Genomic DNA, 21,817 nt, shown 5'->3' on the forward strand with positions numbered 1-21,817 from the left:
AGGATTATATCTTTGACATAGTTTCATCATAAATCGGTCTAACATAATTTTTTCTAAGAGTCAATGAGTTAGAGTGGGTGATACCAATATGCTTTTCAAGAACAATGTTGAATACTTTGTTATCCAGTTTGTTTACTTGGATGCTTTCTGATAAGAATGCCATAGTCAAATATTTACAAAGAATATCAAACATTCCTTTTAGAGGGTTAGGTTTGAAGCTAATTCAATTTACATTTACGATTGTTTTCTTTTAAGTTGAAGAATGTTTTTGTGCTTGAGGATGAACAAATATCTTTGTAGGTTACATTTTTTGTCAGCTTTGATTCCCTTTTCACAAGAATTACAACAAACAGCTTTTGACCTCACAATGAGAACAAAAGGAGTATTTATATTTATATTGAAATCACATTGTCATTTTGAAGCCAGAAGCTAACTTAATTTGACAATTGATTACAAGTGCTATTTTTATCTTTTTTCTTTTTTGGATTCAAGTTACATCGCGAAATCAATCAGACTTAGGGAAAATATGACACAAAAGTATTTAACCCTTGTTACTGGATTCAAGAGGGAGTAGTCAACAATCAATTTTGGGCCACATTTCCCCTTCGTCTCATTCGCAGTTATTGGAATCTTGCTTCCTCAAGTATTCATATGCATTATTGCATCATATACCTAGTTTTCCCTCCAAAACGATAGAGAGGTTTTCCACCTAATGAAGGAAGGGGTTTGTAGTTGGATTTTCCATCCACAAATATCATCAAAGCTGGTATTTAATCTAACAAGGATCCCATTTACTCTCTCTTTATTTCATACGAGTCTGAAAAATAAGCAATTTCCAAATAAAAAATGCAAAATGAGCGATTTTTCCCAAAAAAAGTCAAAATAAAACCTTTTTTGAGTGATTAAGGGATCGCTCACACTAAGTCTACTTATGAGTACCCCTATATATATATTTCTTTCTTCCTGAATTCTTCCTATCATACTACAAGACTTATAAAGGATTTTTCATTAAGACATTTTTTTTTTAAATAAAACGAAAACAGCTTGAACTGTCGAGGATATTTTATTTACCGTTAACATACATTCAAGTTAATTTATGAATGAAATTCGATGTTGTTTGAATGACCAACACGTGCACGTTTTACGAAGTCCAATCGTTGAACCCAATTTTCGACTACATTTCCGCATAAATTGGCTGTAACTGCAGCAATTTCGCGTTGAATATTTGTTCTGAGCTCTTCTAACGTCAACAGATTATTGTTGTAGGCGAGGGCTTTCACGTGACCCCAAAGAAAATAGTATAAAGGTGTTAAATCGCACGAGCGAGGTGGCCAATTGACTGGTCCATTTCTCACCAAACTTACTCTTCAATAAATCGATTGTAACATTTGTTGTGTGTGAAATGGTACCGTCTTGTTGAAACCACATATTGTCCAGGTCCATATCTTCCAATTCAGGCCAAAAAAAATCGGTTATCATGGGGTGGTAACGATTTCCATTCACAGTAACGTGGCAATTGTCATCGTCGACGAAAAAGTACGGCCCAATGACACCACCAGCATGCAATCCATAACCAACAGTAATTTTTTGGGAATGCAATGGCGCCTCATGAATCACTTGTGGGGTTTTCTCGGCCAAATAGTGCATATTTTGCTTATTAACATAGCCATTGAGCCAAAAATGTGCCTCATCACTGAAGATGATTTTAAGTTGAAAATCAGGATCATTTTCGAATTTTCCTTCAGCCCATTTTACGAATTTCCAAAGTTTGAAGTGGTCAAGCGGCTTCAGTCCTTTAGTCAACTTGATCTTATACGGGTGTAAGCCAAGATCTTTTCGCAAAATTTCTCCACAACGATGTCACAGAAATGCCCAACGACCGAGAACGGCGCGTAAGAGACAAAATAGGGTCATCTTGAATTGATGCGCTTGCGGCAGCAATATTTTTTACACTTCGTGCATTTCTTTGTCTCACTGGCACAGGAATATTATGTAGACATATGTGGACTCAATTTTTTTCACCAAACGTTGAATTTCTTGATTTTGCAGGTCGATTACGTTGACCCTAAATTGGTGTTAACGCTCTTAAAGTTTGGATCAAAGACTCACCACTTTTGTAATAAATTTTAATAATTTGCAAGCGTTGCTCGAGTTTGTACTGCTCCATGATAAAACTACAATTATATTTGAGCATAGCTGTTAAAGAGACAATAACAAATATCACGTCGTTTTCGAAACCTATCAACGTAAAATGTGAGCGTCCTTATTGAAAAACCTTTTATATTGGGCAAATACTAGAAAGAAAAAAAGAATAAAATACTACACGACCTACTTTTTAATCCAATCTCAACCTCAACTGACAAAAAGAAAAAGGAACATTGAAAAAAAAAACCATTTGGTATATTACATTCTGTATATTTTACTCATAACAACTGTTAATTATATTGATTATCTAAACATAATCAAGTCGGATCAAAAATAATTCCGTACTTTTTTTTTTAACTATGTATATCTTGTTAATTGTTGGTTACATCAGATCATACGATTATACGTTGAAAAGGGTTTGCGCGCATAATGCAAACGCTTTTTGGATGGTATTGCGCTTGGCCGGTTCAGTATTGAATTATCGCATGTCGACTATAGAATCTCAAAGGAAGAAATTTGCCATATTTTGGAAGATACAAACACGTTGAAATCAACCAAGAAAATTTGAAATATATACGGTGCCGATACTCTTTGGGCTCGTGTTACACAGCTGTGGATCGAGTGATTTTGACAACTCCAGGCTGCATACATATTTAATTACCCGCCTGAAGCTCGAAATTGGTAGTTCTTATGCATCCACCCAACAGTCCAGACCTGTTCTTGTCAATGGACAACAAAATGTGGATACAAATTTGGAACTAATAGAGGCCTTTTTTTTTTAAATTGGTAATCCGAAGTTTTTTTGCCAATAAGGACAAGGTCTCCTACTAGAAGGGCATTATGAAGTTGGATTCTTGTTGGCAACACGTTATCAAAACAGAAGAGGCCAAACTGAGTTTACATCAAATGATTTGACACTTCCTAGAAAGCGTTGAAATAAAGGAAGCAATACGAAATTACTTTTTCCCCAATCTATTTCTACTTTATCCATGAATATATTTTACATACAAAATACATTAAATTGAAGTCTATGATTTGTATAATTAACATAACAAAAAAAATCCTACTTCACACCTTTTCAGACTTTTGAGACGTAAAGTTAATTGTGTATCAAAATTAATTTTTATTCCTATAGTAACACATATTATACATGTTTTACTTTCATAATCATCTAATAATTCAAGTAGACATTTTGTCATATTTTATTGTTTTAAAATGACTACGATTGTGGATTGTTTCTTTTAATTTTATTTATCAAGATAGTAAATGTATGTGTTGCCATATTTTGGTGGCGAAGTAATGCAGAAAGTTAGATGCTTTAACAGTTATGGAAATTCATAAAAACAGGTGAAGGGAAAATACATAGAATCTTTGTTTATTAAAAACAACAAGCCGTATGTGGAAAGGCTTAGTCAAAGAGTATTGAATAGCTACGTGCGAGTGTTCTCATGAAAAATGGAAAGTAACATTGATGATTTCTTTGGAAGTAATTTTTATAATATTAAATCAAAGTTTGTATGTTCATCGACGCTTAATAATACATGTGAAGGGTGGAAGTTACTGCTAGTAATTCAATAAAGATAACAACAAATAAAATACTTTATGTGATTTCAATTAAAACAAACTTAACAAGGATGAGTATTCTAATTATCAAAAGCATCACTATGGTACTAATTTGGACAAATTATCTGCTGCATTGCTTCAAGAAGTTTCCCTTGCTAAAATATCTAAATAATCTAAAAATACTTTTCCAGATCTATTTTTTATATTTGTTGATTTAACATTTTGGGTTCCTTTTCTTATAGTGTGTCGATATTTCCTAAAATGACAGTTTTTTTATAAATTAATATTTCTATCTACTTCAAAATATGATTTCTTCAAAACTCCTTGTCGCGACGGCCCAGCTGATCAATCGTTTGAATGTGAAGAGGAAGGTTCCCTTTCGATTTTTATATTGAATACATTATTTCAGGGATCTACTTTTTTCCTCTAATAGCAAACCAGACGGATGTCGAGCTGCTCACGACTGTTGGATTTACCAGTCAAGTCTTATTTTGCATGTATTTATAAACAGAGCGTGTAAACAAAATCTAAACAAATTTTAGTGGGAAAATATTTGATAATACATATCAAAAAGAGATGAAAACCTGATATTTTATTTAATAAATCATCATATACCTAATTTTTAATTTATACAGTACGATCCCCATCATATCAATGCCATAACAGCCTCCAAACGGCCTAAAGACAGAGAAAATCGGCTTGATGTAGGCCTCATGCATTTTTGCCGTCCAGGCTTCCTGTATATACTTCCTTCTCACATGCTCCATATGTTGTAAACAAAGGGAAATAGATCTGGTGATGATGGGGACCACACGGATGCAGACTAAAAATCAAATAAATTGGACTCAAGCCAAATTTGATACTTTATGCCTTCAAGTTAACCCAGATGCCTCAAATCTACCCCTAACTGCATACAAAGTGGTGCAGTAGTACCCCAACTGGTTATAAATGTTCCCGGGTGTTATTACTGCGTGGAGCCAAATCAGGATGTTGTCTCATTTTGTTTTTTCCATGATTTAAAACAAAATATTAAAAAAGTTACTCCCAAAAATTTTCTCATGAAATCATAAAACCTCGTTAGAAACTTCAAACTTGTAACTCTACTCCTTACTCTCCCTTTTAAGCACTTTATGCTTGCTCAGATTTGGTTTTCACACAATGTAGTAATCAGAACAGTACATGGTATTGGTTTGAGTTATTTGGCGTCGAAGAACACATAAACTTCGCCTTTTATAATTTAGAAGATAACTTGCCAAAAAATCATTAGCTGCTTTTGCACGTAATTAATTCATACTTAGATGTTCTCTCCACAAGAATAAAATAATAATTATATCAGCTTGGTATTACTTCTTAATATGAAGTGATGGGCAGGGAACACTTTAATCTCTACGGCAATCTTATGCTTAGTTTTACCTTTAAATTCTTTGCCTCAGCCTAACTGCAAGTAACATTCATTATTTTTATTTTAGAAATAATAAGAATAATTGATGTCTGTTAATCTCGCCTTGAAATATTTTGCCTGCGTGGAATATGAAGTGGTTTTAGAGGTAGCTACTAGGCTCCTTTGCTCTATCTAAGGATATTCTATTCAGAATAGGTGCCTATCCAAACATCAACTAAGGAAGTCATAAAAGAGATAATCCAGAATACATTAAAAGAAGAAAGGAATTACGGAAGCATGATCGAGTTCTCAAGACTTACTTAGAGGAGCATTCATACTCAAAAAACAATATGGGTCATCAATCTCTTAGTGCCTTCTACAGAAAACTTACTGATAATTCTATTCGAGACCCCACGCACGTTCTCATTTGAGCATAAGATCTCTTGCGGAGGAATGTTCTTGGGAACATGGATCTAAGAAATTCAATAATAGACGTATTTTGGCGCTCACAAGAATTTCGATTAGCCATTGCTCAAAGGATTGATCAAACAGTGCAATTCAACGGGAATAGTATTGACAAATCCTCTCAGGAAAGTGAGGCATTTATATACATATAAAAAGGAGAGAAATAAGAATAAATATCTCAAATCCACTGCCTGGATTCTTCTCCATTTTCGAGAAAGATCTCAAAAACATTATACTTTATCTACCTGAATAAATTTGAACAGCAAATTGATCAATGAAAAGAAACTTTTTCCCTCAGTCCCGTGGAATATTATACATACCAATATCATAATTGCTTTTTCTATCTAATACAAGTACAAGGATTTTAGTGATAAATGCTGATTATTATTGGATAGTAATGATACTAAATATTTATTTCAACCACATTTTGTCAATAGAAATCAAAGACTGAATAAATGATATATTATAATTTAAAAAAAAAAAAAAAAACTATTTCCTCTGAGGATATTTTATTTCAAAGATTTTTTGCAACAAGGATATTTTTCCTTAATATATAAATAATTGAAGTTTATACGTTTTGTTTGGTTATGTTTGATTGTAATGGATATTCCCTTTGAATCTTTTGAGTTATATATGCAATATTTATTACCATAAACTGCATTTAATGTTTGGTTTTTTGGTTAAAATAATTTATTTATATTCTACAATACAAACAGTGTAGCTAATAAATACACAAAAAGATAAAAAGTGGATAATACCTATAAATAAAAAGGAACAGGACAATTACGTTTGAAAAAAACATAAATGAACATTATAGTTTATATTTTATGTCCTGGAGAAAAATAACTTGATATAATCTTCCCAAAATGTATAAACATCATATAAAGTTAATAAAAAAACGACGATGTCTTCTTAACATTCCACGGACCTCGAAGGAACATGATGATATTTCTGGGCCATGCCCAAAACAAAGATGATGACTGAGGAATTTTGATAAGAAGTTTGAATATCGAGTAGCTGCACTTATCATTATAGCTCTAAATTCTTCCACATATAATGGAGAGTCTATAGTTAATATTTTTAGCCATCAATGCTTTAATATTTAATAAAGCAAACTCTACGGCTTTGTTAAAAAGAGAAGTATTTTTATTTATTTAATAAGCTCCAAATAATATATTCGCCTGTATTAAGTTAGAAGAAACATCTTCCGTCACACAAACGTTGTATTGGATAAAATATTTGACTACTCTCAAAACTGGGCAATCAGCAAAAGTGTGCAGGGTAGAGTTGAATATAACTCTGCAGTCTTTGTACAGATAATAACATTTGATATTGTCAGTGGAAATTTGAAATTGTGCTGCAAATTTGGTTCCGTCTCAAATTCCAAAAATTGATCGGTGAATGCTTCGTTTCCATGAAGGAGGAAGATTGCGTAGTACCATAAATTTATCTGACACAGACTTAATTTCTTTTGTAATAGTTCATATTTAAAAACTATGGGTTCGAAGGGGTAGAATATTTAAGGGACGTCTCAAGAGGAAGACGGAATCTCCCACCCCAAAAGACAGATTCCGGGCTTAAGTCATGATAACTTAAAATTTTATGAGGGAGAGCAGTCTTCTCTAATAAAAACGGATTCCCAAACTTATTAACAGAAGGTATTTTAATCTTATTTCCGTGAATTATATCAATTGTTTAATCTGAATGATAAGTAGGCCTTCCTTTCCATAAAACTATCTGAATAGACACTTGAAGTGGTGACAAAACTTAGAAATTTCTGATTAATTAAGGATTTCCCCATTTATGTTTGTTGGAATAATGTTTTTGATTCATATTATACTTGTTTGTCAATCAAAGACTATTTTCTAGTATGAATAATCCATCAGGTTTACCTATAATTACTAAAGGAGAAGTGATTAGCAATTCTTCTATTTAAATCGTTACTGTGTTTTCATATTATACTTATTTATCACCTATTTTTTTTCTCTGGTTCGAATGAATTACATAGTGAGATTTAGTTGGTGTTTGCATTGAAATTTTGGGATATGATTCATTTTTCCCACAGAAAACAATTATTTAATGCGTTTTATAGTAATATACCTCACATATTTTGATTAAAAACCCTATGGGGCCATTAATTGAAACCAAAAATAACAAAAAGGACTTCTCAATCTCTTTTATTTTTAAATTAAGATGAAACATTCTTTGGGCTTAATAGTATAAATAAAAATTATCTAGCACCAAATTAATTGGTATTAAAGGGATTGTTAAAGAATATAAACAGGAGGAAATAATAGATATTCTGATTATTTTCGGTATTACGACTAAATCTATGTTAAGCAGTCCGGCAAGTGACAATGAAAAAGTGACTCCTTAGTGTAAGTGACAAAATTTACGTCTAGAATGTAATGGGATAACATTTATTCACAGATAATGAGGGAGAAAAATACTTTAATGTAGGGAAAACGTTCCGTTATGCGCATGCAATATTTCTATCATATATTTTATATCGTCAAGAAAGGGTCTTTAAGTTTATCACTGATTCTTCAATACTTTGTTTTGTATTGGACAGTCTATGAAATCTTAAAAATAGATTGTTAAAAGCAGGTTATGAACCTATACATATATTAACAATGAAATCATTTGTGTTACAGCTGGCTGGTGATGGTAGGGGCACGCTTAAATCATGTGACCATTCGACCCAGTTTGACAGTGTGTTCGTTGTGAATCAGTCTGGACTCATTAGGGACCAGTACTTCATATTAAAGACAATGAAACCAAGAGGAATGGCCAATTGACAATAGCGGTCCACTTTATAGCCAAAAGATGTCCATCCCGAGGTGATGGAGTATGAAACAATAGAAAACTCCAATGTACAAAAAAACACAAAGACAATGCATGTTACGATCCAGATATCTAGATAAGAAACGTAAGACACTTTTGGGACATTACTCCGTACGGCTCCAAACATTGCGGTGAGGGCGAGAAGTGTTGTTAAACTCATACCGACTCTACCTAGTGTGGATGAAATGATCATGTATTTTAATGTTAAATGTGTGTACATACCTGGTATAGACTCTGGGGGTATGAAAAGAGAAAGCCATGCCACAATAACGAAGATCATGCTCGGAATATAGGTTTGAACGATGTGATATCCAATCTCTCGTCGCAAATGAATGTTCATGATGATCACTTGCAGGGTAAAATAATTAGTAAAAGCAAGGAATAATCTATCATTCTTATAAAAAGTGCAAATGAATATGATTATGTAAAATTTACATCTTCTTTGCTCATTTGAGCGAAATTATTTTCAGTGAGTGCGGTTTTAGCGATATTAATTTGAGCAAGGATTTATTTCAGGGACATTGTCAAATAGTAAACATTGCAAGATGAATGATGTCATTATTCAACAGAAGTATTAAAAAAAAATCAAATGGAGCAACCAAAGCTCTTGTCATATTTTGTCTGTCTCGAATCCGTAAGTGTCAATGAAGATAATAATTTAAAAAAAAAACACGAATTGAATATGATGGCGTTCAAATACATTGATCAATGTGTAATCATGGACTATAATCGTGAATAAAGATGAACATTCAGTGATCCTTCTTATAGTAAATGTTATGAACTTTTATGTCATTTTTTGTCCGATAATGACGTCATTAATTTTGTAATGTGACACATGGGTTTAAAAGTCCAAGGGTAAGCAAAGAAAACAGATTTACATATTCTAAAACCACAAATTATTTTTTGATAAAAGTAGAGTCATACTTAGCATATTAATTCACCAAATAAAAACAGAGTACTATTAAATTACGACAGTTGTCTTTTGAAGGTCGAACCTAACTGAAAAGGAAGTGAATTGAATTTAAAAAATAGCACCATCTATGGATGAAACAAGGGACTTTTTTTAGCGTATTTGTTATATTCTATTAAAATTCACTGAAAATGTCACAGAAAAGAAGACTTTTCTGTGACATTCATTTTACTAAGATAACACTCGCTGGAAACAACTTTGCTCATATGATGAAGAATTGGCAGTTACATACATAACATACGTCATAAATAGAGTTGACACTAATGTAGGGGGAAAAAAGAGTGCAAGGAGAGGGCGGGAGAAAAATTTAAGGGTTCATAAGAGGCCTACTTTATTATGATTTTTGAATACATTAATAAAATTGTTTGATGACTTTTCTACGAGTTTAGGATTAGCATTGGCTCATACACTCCCAGAAATGCTGTTCAGAAAACTAAGTAAAAGGCAAGAACAACAATCTAAACAGTCAAAGTAATAGGAATATTAGCTTTAGGCGTATCTTCATAATTAGTCATTTTTTTTATTATATATAAACCGATAATATGTTACAAGCCTAAATAAAGGCAAACATAGTTAACTTAGATGAATTTAAAAGGAGTTAGATCTTAGAACTTTACTACATGGTTGATATAATAAATTGAGTCTCTTATTAACTGAGCTTTTTTTAATTCGTCAAAAAGTATGTTTTCCTCAATTTATTGCTCAAAATCCTGTCTCGCCGAGGAGTCTTATTTTCATATCTAAGACACATAATTAAGATTTCAATGGTTAACTCTTTCTACTCTAATTTTTTTAGAGTAACATTTTACATTATATTAAAATTAAAAAAGGGGATAGATTAGATTGTAATATTCATTTTTCTGTTTAAATATTTATTGTTTAATTTTCTGTATTTATCATTTACTGTTGATATTAATAGTTATTTGGATGTTATGTGTAGGGATTCACTATTATCTGCCATAATTTGCATACGATGAAACTGTGGAATGATCTATTTGATTACATTTCTAGGTCTGAAGCTAAAGTTGGGACATTTTTAATTGAATTCTGATGGCAGAGAATAAAAACTATTTTGATTTATGTGTTTTATTTTATATATTCAACTTAAATGTCTATGAACTACCAAATGAAATGAAATAAAATTAAAATACAAGGCCGTTCATTTATATCAGGAACATCTTTAACAGCATCTTGAACGATAAGGAAGTCATTTAACTCGGTTATTTCAACTTTAAAGTGAGAAGTTCAGCGTTATCTTTAATTTAATTGCGCAACGTTTAATTCAAAACAAGTATTTACGACGGAGGAGACCAAGAGGAACACCATCATCAAATTAGCTTATGTGTTAAACATCCTAGCGTACATCAAGAAGATGCTCACATATCCTAGGAGTACGGTCTATAACTACTACAACCATTCCAAGGAGGAGGTGACAAATAAGAGAAAAGCCTAAAGGTCCTGGTGTGATATAAAAAACGCACTCCCATATTCCTCGTAGGCCTCAATGTTCCTTGAAGTCATTTTTGAGGACTCCAATTAACGTTCTTGCCAAAAAGTGCCCAGTAAGCCGTGCAACAGTCCCAAGTGCCATAAAAACTGCCCTGAGAATGAAGGCATGCTCATCTACAAAAGACATATACTAACAGACAGAAGGAAGGCCATCCGGGCTGGTCATGGAAGAAAATTGCTGAACGATTTGAAGTTTCATGGTAACCAAATCATATTTTATTCGGATGAGAAACAATGGACTGTCGACGTATCCCAAGACAGATGGTTGGACCCAAATAAAGCTAATGCCCCTTTATTCTTTAAAACCAAATTTCTGGCCAGTATCATGACCCTTGGGATCATTGGAACACTAGCAGTGTCATGCCTCCCATTTTCTTTGATCCAAAGAAGAGGGTGGGTACTGTGAACTCATGTTTGACCAAGTGATTCCTTGGATGAAAGCTGAGCCTAATTTGCTCCTGTTTCAATAAGACTCAGCCCCCTTTCACAAGACCTGGAAGACGCTAAACTTGTTTAAAGAAGAGAAAGTGAAATTTTGATACCCCCCTTAAGCCCTCTAACTCCCTCTATATGAATGCAATGGATTACTTCTTTTAGGAGGGAGTTAGAGAGGAAGGTATCTGTCAATGCACACTATAGCATCGACACTTTGAAGGCCACCATCATCAAGTACAACAACAAAGTTCCTTCGTGGACGAAATCAAAGCCTACAAATCCTTAAACCTTGTATCGAGCGAATGATTTGCGAAAATGGCAAACACGTTCAATAAATATTTTCATTTATATTATTAGAACATGTAAATAAAGTATCAAGCCTCTTATTGCTTCCTTCATTGATCCAGATGCATTTAAAGGCAGTGTGATGACCCATAAATGAATGTCTCAAATTACACTTACTTATTATCCCTCACTAAGACACTTAATCTAAACAATCTCAAGTAACGCATAACCTTCTTTACTGAACACAAATTATCAGCCCTAGGTCACTTGAAGGCGAATGATACTATTACCAAATATATAAGTATATAAAGGACGCGTTGGTCCAAAATAAAGACAACATTAAACTAACTACCATCCTTTTCACAACTGGTGTATCCTTATATTACAAGTAGTCTGGATTTACTTCAACAAACCTGTAATTTAAAAAAAAGCCAATTTTGAACAAAAAATAACATTTTTTCTTTTGTAACCTCTAATTTTTCAGCCCATGTTATTTGTTATAATGTTTATTTGCATGGTGTTCATAATATTTATAATTGCAAAATGTATTCGTACTTCACCTATTATTTTTTATTTCAATGAAATTGAAATAAACAATATAAAAAGTTAATAACGAGTTCCAATAGAATATTTTAATAACTAACTAAACGATAATTGTCCCTTTGATGGTATATGATCCAAAAATACACATAAACACATAAAAATTTTCGTTCATATGTGGCCTTATAATTACAAATTGGTTTTTATGATTATAAATTTCTTTGTGAAATATTTGATGTCTTCGCATAAAAACAATCTTGAAGAAAAATCGGAAAAAGGAGAAATCCCCATGTATTTTTTTACGTAGAAGAGAGATGTGCACAATAAAGGAAAGATACTTTGAGCTCATACAGATTCTGATGAATGCATTATGACAATTTTGTTGTTAATTAATTCCATAGATGGTAATAATTATCAATATGACCTCCATGGGCCTCAATTCTTCCATAGAGTAACCCTTTTTATTTTAAAAGTTACCTCACTGTTTGAATACACCTCGTAGTTTCTCTTATTTCCTTGGTACTCTTATAAAACAAAGTTCAAACCGTAATGGGTAGTTTTTTTAAATTTTCACTGGCCTCATCAATATCCCTTCAAACCGGTTATAATACAATCGCACAATAATGGAGAGTAAGTCCGATAAGAATGCCCCACCACAACATCAGGTCCTCATTATGCTTCTTTACCACAATATATCCCCGTTTCCTTATAATCTAGAAAAGATAAAGGTGTTTGGCTTAAGCCTGTCGGATGCAAAACTCGGTTCATCCAAAAATTCGATAACGTGTCGAGCAGGATGAAAAAACTCAGTCACGATGATTTTTTTAGAAGTTTTGTGACCTGGAATTGGCGAAAATCGCCCAAAGTATAATCCCGACCAATTGATGAATGCAATTCCTAACAGCATTGACATAACGTCCCGTTCAACTGTCCATCGTTTCATCAATAAATACCCACCATACGACAGCTATACATGTCGCAAGAAACAGCTTCTAACACTGTCAAACAGGGAGAAAGGTGTCATCTTAACCAAGGCATTGATGAAGCTGAAACAGATGCGAGATTGAGAGATCTTGTCTAGTTGTTCTGAGATGAGGATTTTTTTGTCAAACCTAAATACATAACTGATTGAATAATAAAAGGTTGCTAAAAACTCATTCTATGTACAAGCACCCACAGTAAGTTATGGTTTTTGGCATTGTTAGTTGATAAGGTCACGTAATGACGCCCTTTATTTTGGAACAGGTCCTGAAGGTTAAAGCCAATGTCCAAATCATTTTTCTGCTCGCCGAAATTCTTCCCTGGATCTGTAGCATCATGAAATAAGCTTTTAGATCTAGTAGCAAAACGGGGATCCTTGTCATACCAGCAAAAGAAACACTCTCTATTTTCTTAAGTCTAAGAATTTGATGTGCGTCACGCCGAGTTCTTGGCTTCCTGACTACCCAGATTCAGCCCTTTGTACTGCTTTGTCTGAAACATTGTTCAACGAGTATTCAATGAAGGTCTCCACAACACCACAAGATCCCTGAGAGCTGGGATAAGGAGGGCATTTTGGACTTTAGCATCGCAGTGGGCCGTTTCCAGAGATATTTTGAACGTGTGGTTTGAGCTAAGGGCGACTTTAATGATTGAATGGCAATTTCACTTCAAATATTGATTTTGTGAATATTTTTATTTAATGTGTTAAGAAATAGAGTCATAGCAGCGTTTTCATTTTTCTTTTCTTGGGTTGGGAACGTTTAAATGAACCAATGAAAATTAAGTATTTGCGAATAAATAAGTAGTATTGGTCCTATTTATGTTTGAAAAATTGCTTTGTACTTTCTCATTATTTTTCAATTATATGAAATTGACAACTTTAAAAAAAGTTAATAACAAGTCAAAATAGAATATTTTAATAACTAAACACAAGATAATTGTCCATTTTATATGTATATGGACAAAAAAAAAACCACACAAAAATAGTTTATTCATATGAAGCCTTATAATTACACATTAAGTTTTATTATCATAAGCCTTCTTCACTAATATATGGTGCCTCAGTATTCAAGCAATCTTGAGCCAAAATCAAGAAAAGGAGTGTGGGACTTCTATTCAACGACCAACACGATTTTTTTATAATGGAGTATCTCCTTAACAAATAATCTGATTTTAATAAGAGACAATGCCAAATGAATGCTACTTCAACTCGACCTTGGAAATGGAAATAGGTCTTGATGATAGTCTCTGTTGGTAAATAATGAAACTCTTTGATCGAATATGTCCAAATCAACTACAGAATAATTTCAAAGAAAGTTTGGCCCTCACATTGAGACTGAAGGACAAGTTGATGTAAAAAATGACCCCCTTGAAGAGTGTGAGGGCAAACCTGTGTCCTCAATCGTTACCAATTTACTTCCAATAGGGAATAATTGCTGAAAACCAATTGTTATTGATAGATGGGTTGACAGGGAAGCAGTTTGTAGCCTAGTCCAAGTAATTTCGACATGGTTTTCATTAATTTGTGATACAGTTGATAAAACAACACTTTTTTGAAATCAAGGGGGGCTCTTTTTTTCGTGATTTTGTGTTTTCATCCTTTCAACATTCTATGATGTTATGTAACTATTTGAGTTAATGGTAGTTCTTTTTCGAAGTAATCATGTCCATCCCAGAAAACAGATGGTATAACCGTGCCAACCGACTGTTGTATTTTTCCACCCTTTGGATTCTGTTCATGGCATGCAGTTCATTTGCCTGACTGTGTAGTATAGAGATGGAGCTACACTTCATCCATAATCACATACTGTCTCAGAAATTCGTATTTATTACGGTCAAATTTCCTTAAGAAACACGTTATTGCTTTGGATTGATTGTGAGCTCGCTCGGCCCACACCCTTCACACAGATTTCACATTTCCAAATATCAATGCACGACTTGTCCAATACTAAAAAATTGGTGTTATAAAAGATAAACTATTATGTAATGTTATAGGATTAGTTTGCGACAGCCATCGTCAGGAAGGTTATATTAACCCCCCTCCTTACTTACAACTGGAATACAAGAAAAGTATAAAAACAGCTGATATTGACAGAAATTATAAATTTTCAAATTGAGTAAAAAAAATAAGGGTAGTTCTTTTAAACGTTCACAGTTTTCTCTGAATCTTCCCATCCCCTATAAACCAGCGATAATAAAAAACCACACTAATGGTGAATAAGTCTGTTGAGAATGTCATCTTCCCAGTTCAGTTGCTAATTATGCTCTTTTACCACAAAATATCCCAACCTTCTTTTAGTCAAGTTGACAAACTTTGGAGTATTTTGTGCAATTTAATTGGTAAAGTAGACAACAATTTTTTTTGGATAAAGCGTTCGGGTGAACTTCTCAATTCGTTCAAACATTCAAGAAATGTGTTAACCAAGATTGTAATGATTTATTGGAATCTTTATGACCTGGAAACGGTCCAAATCGTCTTAAACCCTGCTTTTTGTCTTTGAAAAATAAACAAAAACATGAGAAGAATCTCGGCCAATCGATGAATGCAATCGCTTACATACTCAAATTAGTGTCCATCGTGTCATTAATGAAGACATACACTACCACATCTATGCACGTAGCTAGTGACAGCTTCTAACTCTATCAAACCGGAAGAAAAGTGTCACCCAAACCAAGCCTTTCGTAAAAGATCTTTTCTGCTACTTCTCAGAGGAGAAAAATTCTGTCAAACCCAGATGTATAAGGCAAGTAACAATTTATGGCTTGCAAAAAGTCCACCTTCTGGAATGCCAATTACCCACTACAATTTATGATTCTTGGTGTTGTTGGCTGGGAAGGTCACGTAAAGCAGTTATTCATCTTTAAGAAGGGTCTGAAGGCCAGCACTAAGATCTATATCTGCAGCATCATGAAAGACCAACTTTGGAGCTGGAATCAAGACGGGCACCCTTTTACTCCAGAAAAAGAACAATTAGCTTTCTTAATTCTGATAATATGATGAACGTCCCTCTGAGTTCAAGGCCTCCGAACTAGTTAGAATTGAAGACTTTAGCTAATTTGTTGAGAGCAATTTTGAACAGCTTTTAAATGAAGGTCCTTACAGCCCTACAAGATCCCTGAGAGATCAAATAAGGAGAGCGGCCCAGGTTTTACCTTGTGGGACGGTCAAGAGAGCAGTGGGACGTTGTGAAGGTATGATACAAGCTGAATCCCTTTTTCATTAATTGAATGTCTAATTTATTTTATAATGTTGATTTTTGTAAAATTTTAATAAAATCGTGTAAGAAATCAAATCACAGGAGCGTTACAGTTTCTTTTCTCGGCTTACAAACGTTTAGATGAACCAATATTTCTCATGATTTTGTTAAGAAGGACTCAATATTCAAGATGGATTTTTTTTTTAAATAAAATTACTTTATGTACCTACCTGGAAAAATCTTTTTGTGTGTTGACTCTTGTAACTGAACGTCAAACATAAATTGAGCCAGGGATATATTTTTATTTATATTTGAAGAGCCATTTTGCCATGAAAGAATCATATCTTTTTTTTTAATTCCAAAACTTCCAAACTTTAATTCACAGAGCTGTTTATCCATAGGGAACCATCGAAAGTTCATTTTGCAAGAAACGTCAAAATTGATTCTACTGGAATACCTTACCATGGAGTCATTGTACACCCTAACTGATGCTGGCTTTGTATAGAAAGTGGGGGTGCGTATAGACTTTGTATTATCAATATAAATATCAGGGATCCAAATTAAGTCTGCAATCTTGGGATGAAAAGTGGCATAATTTCTTTTCTCAGATAAAGCTGAAGGTATAACTTGGATCCGAAGATCAATCCAATAAAGCCGTATGCTTGATTCAATAGATATAATCTGTCTTTTTTCGTCCACATCCAGTATGTTTCTCAAATTGATTGAAATGTTTACTCTAACAGGTTCGTTGGTATCAATCTTTGGTAGCTCGTGAATACTATAGTTACTCGGGATGATGATTTTTCGGTCAATGCCTCTTGTAAAAAAACTAGCTCGTTGAGAAACTCCAGGAGAAAATAAAAATAGAAGGATTATCCAAGTCAATTTCAAAGATTTTGGAGTCATGGATATCTGAATTGCAATGACACTTTGTTCAGAAATTGAATATATTTAATTCTATTACGAGAAAAAATGTATAAAAGCCAAATTGCAATCAAGTCCAACGATATACTCGTTCCGTTAACCTGGAGAATTACTCCTATCACAAAGAGAAACTGATTGATGTATCGTTAAGCCACATCTCATTCTCACATACGAAATTGCAGGAGAGTGTGGAAAAAGCAAATTATATATAGAAAAAATACAACAAAGATATTTTTTAGTTGTTTGTTCACAAAAATCATTGTTTGAGCTCTATGACAACCATTATTATGAGAGCAAAAAACAACACAAAAGAATTTAAAATAGATTTTCAATTAGTTTTTCTGTAAAATAAAGTCAATTGATCTTCTATATATAACGTTGAATTTGAACCCAGTAAGTCGATACCAAATATTAAATTTGTTAAATTTGAGACCAAAATAAGTATATATAAAAAAAACAATAGGATAGTTTCTATTCTTTCACAACTTTATATTATTATAATAGTTTAGTTAAATACCATTCTAAAGCTTATACATGTACAATATTCTGGGTCTTATTATTTATGTCGGGACAAGGACGCTAGACACAGTCTATATCAATACATAGAGGAATCCAGGACGATAAATGAGGAAGAGGAACGTTGAGGAGTAAGACAACGTAATTGTTAAAAGGAGAACATGTATATTCTTATTGACTTTAGGAAAAAATGGCAACAGAACAAATGTCATGAAAAAAATGGCAGCGGAAAAAATGGCAAGATAAAAAAAAGGAAAACTGTCTAAATGGAAAAAATGGCAAGATTCTTTTAAACTGATATGATATCTATCACCAATATAATATATAATAAGACAAAAGAAAAATTAACAAACACAACATCGGTTCGAATTAAAGGAGTGCTAATCACTTAATTCTCCGTTATTAATTACAATATCATTAGACATGATGGACTATCCATCTTGGACAAGATTCTTTGACTGACGGACAAGCATCTGCAAAATACTATGCAAGAGCAGCAATTTCCACTTCGTTATGATCCAGGACGTTACAGAAAAAGAGTTGGGTAGCTGTGGAGCGACAAACTACTAAGAGGATTCGGGCAGTTGGTCAAAGGTCGAGTCGTTGGAGATTGCTAGGAAAACTGTAAAGCTCGGTAGACTACACCACCCCCAAGCACCAAATACATGTAGGTGCTTTCATAAGCTTCCGCTCCAGAAACATCGACCTGTAAATTTGCTCCATCCATGAATAGGTATAGACAAGCAATTTATAGTCATATCTACTAGGGCACGATATAACCATACACACACAGGCAAGGCAAAAAAAAAAACTGTCATGCCGTGCTACGAGTACGTGGACCAGAGAAAAGAGGCAGCTACTCCTCACTGAGATTTTACCTTAAAAAAAAAAGGACACGAGCACCCAGCCAGTCCCTAGGAAAAACAATGCTCTCAACCGGTGCATCCACATCCAACTGCGAATGATCAAGAGCCCTTGGCCCCTCTAGGGGAGAGAACATTACCGTCTCCATAAGTGCACTGTCATCCAACTTTGGATGATCAACAGCCATTGGCCTATCCAGGGGAGAGAAGGAGCTCTTCTGCACAATGTGGTCCTCACTCCGACACACGCCTCAGTTCTTTTTAAGGACAGGAGTTCTCATCATTGTATTGTCTTATTCATCCATGTTCCTCTTCCTCATTACTCTTGGTCGTCCTAGATTCCTGTTATTGATATAGATTGTGTCTAGCAACCTCGTCAAGACACAGAAGGACGTGGAGTTTGTCACGAGGCACAACTATTACAGCTCCGCCTTTCGGAGACAGACTATGATTATCCCTGTCCATAAATACTGACACCCCAAGTCCATCAAAGCTAACTTCTCCGACGATCCAACAGAAGGGGGGTGGTTTTGCCCAAAGAACCAAACCAGGTCACCAATGCTGTGTCTTGACGATGTTCGTGAAATGTCATACAATTAAGCCTGATAATTAGTTTGAGATTAAACACCGGGTCCTCAAGTTTTTAAACTTATGCTTGCGTGAGATTTTGAGATGTTATGTGAATTTAACACATAAAAATATAAGAAAATCGTATTTTAGTTTGAAAATTATTTTATATAAAAAAACTGGAGAGGATTTAATCTTCAGAAGAGGATTTACCTTTATAATATCCAGGTAATACCTTCGATACTTCATACTGCTCCAAGGATCACTGAAAAAAACACATTAGAAGAAAAAATAAATGCTTACCAAGATTATTTTATAAAAATTATTTGGCAGCTATTGAAAGACTCAGAGCACAAACAGGTGGAAGAACTTAACTTTTGTCAAAAATAATTCCTAAAATTTAATTGAAGATGATTATATATATATGGCAAAATACCCAACCTTGGAATAGAGGACCACAATTACAACAACGAATGTGTATTCCAGAATAATGATGGGAACAGATCTCACAAATACATCCCTGGGTGCAATTTCTCACCTCCTTTAAATTCCTTTTACCTGTTTGGTTGGCGGTGAGACTGAATATTAATATATTGATTACATCTTTAGTTAAGACAACATAACTGTCCGGGATGGTGAAATTACTCACAGGTCTGAATCACAAGGAGCTTCGGGCAAAGAGCTGAAGAAAGGAGCTTTTCTAGGGACAAGGAACCTCAGGGGATGAAAAAAGCTGATCTATGTTCTATTTTAAAGGACTCGGTTATCTCATGTGGTTGTGACCCCAGCACAATTGATTTTCGTTGTGAAGATACGGCAGTTATAGAGGACATACCAAATGTTCTGAGTGCATTTTCCGTTGTTTGCCAACTAGGAGTGAATCAACCTCTGTTTGTACATCGTAGGGGCCATCGTTGAGTGGACTGGAGCGACAAATTCCTAATTTATTTATCTTTACTTGGCACCATGGACCCTGCTGCATTGTGCATGGCCTGACGTAAAAAAGTGGAGGAAGACTTTAAATATTCGTTCCAGAGAATAAGACTCATATACTACACTTTTACGTTCTATAACTCAAGCCTTCACGTAGTCTAAGTTGATACTTTTTGAGCGATATAGGCTTTCGGAACTCATTCAAAATTGTGATAATTTAGTGATGCGTCTTAGGCCACATGCAAGGTCTGGCAAATTTAATTGTTAGTGGGAGTGGTCGTTCCTAAGAGAAACGAAATGATTTTGGCCACTATCATTAAAAATGCATCGTCAACTAACTACACCAACTGGTATTCAAGAAGAGAATTATTAAAAATTTACAATGTGATTCAGGTGAGGAGAGTAGTCGAATCTGCAGAGAACCAATCTAATGATATAATAAATATCAACTCTGTATTCTTTTTTCAGTGTATGGGGCCTATAGATACTGAGAAGTCTAAAATAATGATGAAAAAGAATCATTGGAAGCCTAAAAGCACCCAAGAGTTCTCTCCTAGAGAAGATAAATGTCAGTTTTGTAGAAAGGTTCATATATTTTAAATTACCAAGTGTCCAGCGTATGGAAAAAAAATGTAATAAACCTGGAGACTTAGACATCTTTTCTCAGTACTGCCATTCCTATCGTAGTTATCCAATTTCAGTGGTTTCAATGGCATCCATTAGAAAACTGTGTTGTCGGGCCTACGTGGAACGGAAAGTAGTTTGAAGGAAAGTTAGTTTTTTATTAGATCTGGGTGTTTTAGTAAATATTCTATGTACATTGTCAAGTAAATTGCAATCATGCAGGTTAAATTACAGTTTTCAGTGGTACAAGAGTCCCCACAAGATGATCAGTCGCTTTTCCATTAATAAGAGCCAGAAGATGACGTGACGGAAGTGGGCCAATCCATTGTGGGATTCCAATCCTACCTGGAGATGATCCTGGTAAAGCTCAACAGTGCTGTGTGGGGGGTTACCAAGCTGATGGGTCTTTGTGACAGATGTAGATATTCAAGCCCTGTTGGATTAATTTTCCGACCTCTTTGTTGACAGACCGAGGCAAACTGTATCCCAGGCCAAGGCAGTTGTCGATATGAAAAAAGTTTGCCAGGCTGTGCTATATTCGTTCCTTTCCTGTTCCACTAAGCCTACCTATGTCAAATCCTTCTTGGGTCTTTTGCAATATTATGGGCAGTTAATTTAAAATCTATCTATCATCGCCGCTCCTCTTCATGAGCTAACAAAGACTTCAGAGAAATATTCCAGGTCGAACGAAATAGAAGAAAATGTCTCTGGAATTAAGAAGAAAATAGTGGAGTCCCTATGCCTCATGCATTATGATGCAATGTTCATACCCTAGTCCTCACTACCGACGCCTCTCGGCTTGGCTTAGGAGCTGTTCTCTCCCAAATGGATGATGTAATCGAGCATCCTGTTGCATTTTCCTTGAGGAGATTGACCTTGGCTGGGTGAAACTACTCACAAATAGATAAGGAGGCGACCGGAAATATATACGCCATAAAAATGTTTGAGCTTTACCTCATGGGTAGGACATTCCTTATAAGAACTGATCATCAGTCTCTTAAATATATTTTCAATCCTACCAAATAGTTACAGCAAGTCGTATCTGCTTGAATTGTAGGTTTTTCGATGAGACTCT

At 34.3% G+C, this 21,817-nt stretch overlaps 1 protein-coding gene and 1 pseudogene across 1 annotated transcript; one reads left to right on the forward strand and one right to left on the reverse strand.

Annotated features, from left to right (window-relative positions):
* Positions 1-5,238: 5,238 nt before the first annotated feature.
* On the forward strand, positions 5,239-5,902 carry LOC139904968 (uncharacterized; annotated as a pseudogene).
* A 2,097-nt stretch (positions 5,903-7,999) lies between these two features.
* Positions 8,000-8,745, reverse strand: LOC121115453 (glycine receptor subunit alpha-4-like). The gene has a single exon (XM_071886835.1). It carries the CDS (start codon positions 8,736-8,738, stop codon positions 8,283-8,285), a length of 456 nt encoding a protein of 151 aa, XP_071742936.1. The 5' UTR covers positions 8,739-8,745; the 3' UTR covers positions 8,000-8,282.
* Between the last annotated feature and the right edge of the window lie 13,072 nt (positions 8,746-21,817).

Source organism: Lepeophtheirus salmonis, chromosome 3, assembly GCF_016086655.4.
Source record: "Lepeophtheirus salmonis chromosome 3, UVic_Lsal_1.4, whole genome shotgun sequence".
NCBI classification, from domain to species: Eukaryota; Metazoa; Arthropoda; class Copepoda; order Siphonostomatoida; family Caligidae; genus Lepeophtheirus; species Lepeophtheirus salmonis.

Coding starts and splice junctions, on each gene's coding strand:
- LOC121115453 (XM_071886835.1), bottom strand. CDS start 8,738: ATGAACATTCATTTGCGACGAGAGATTGGATATCACATCGTTCAAACC.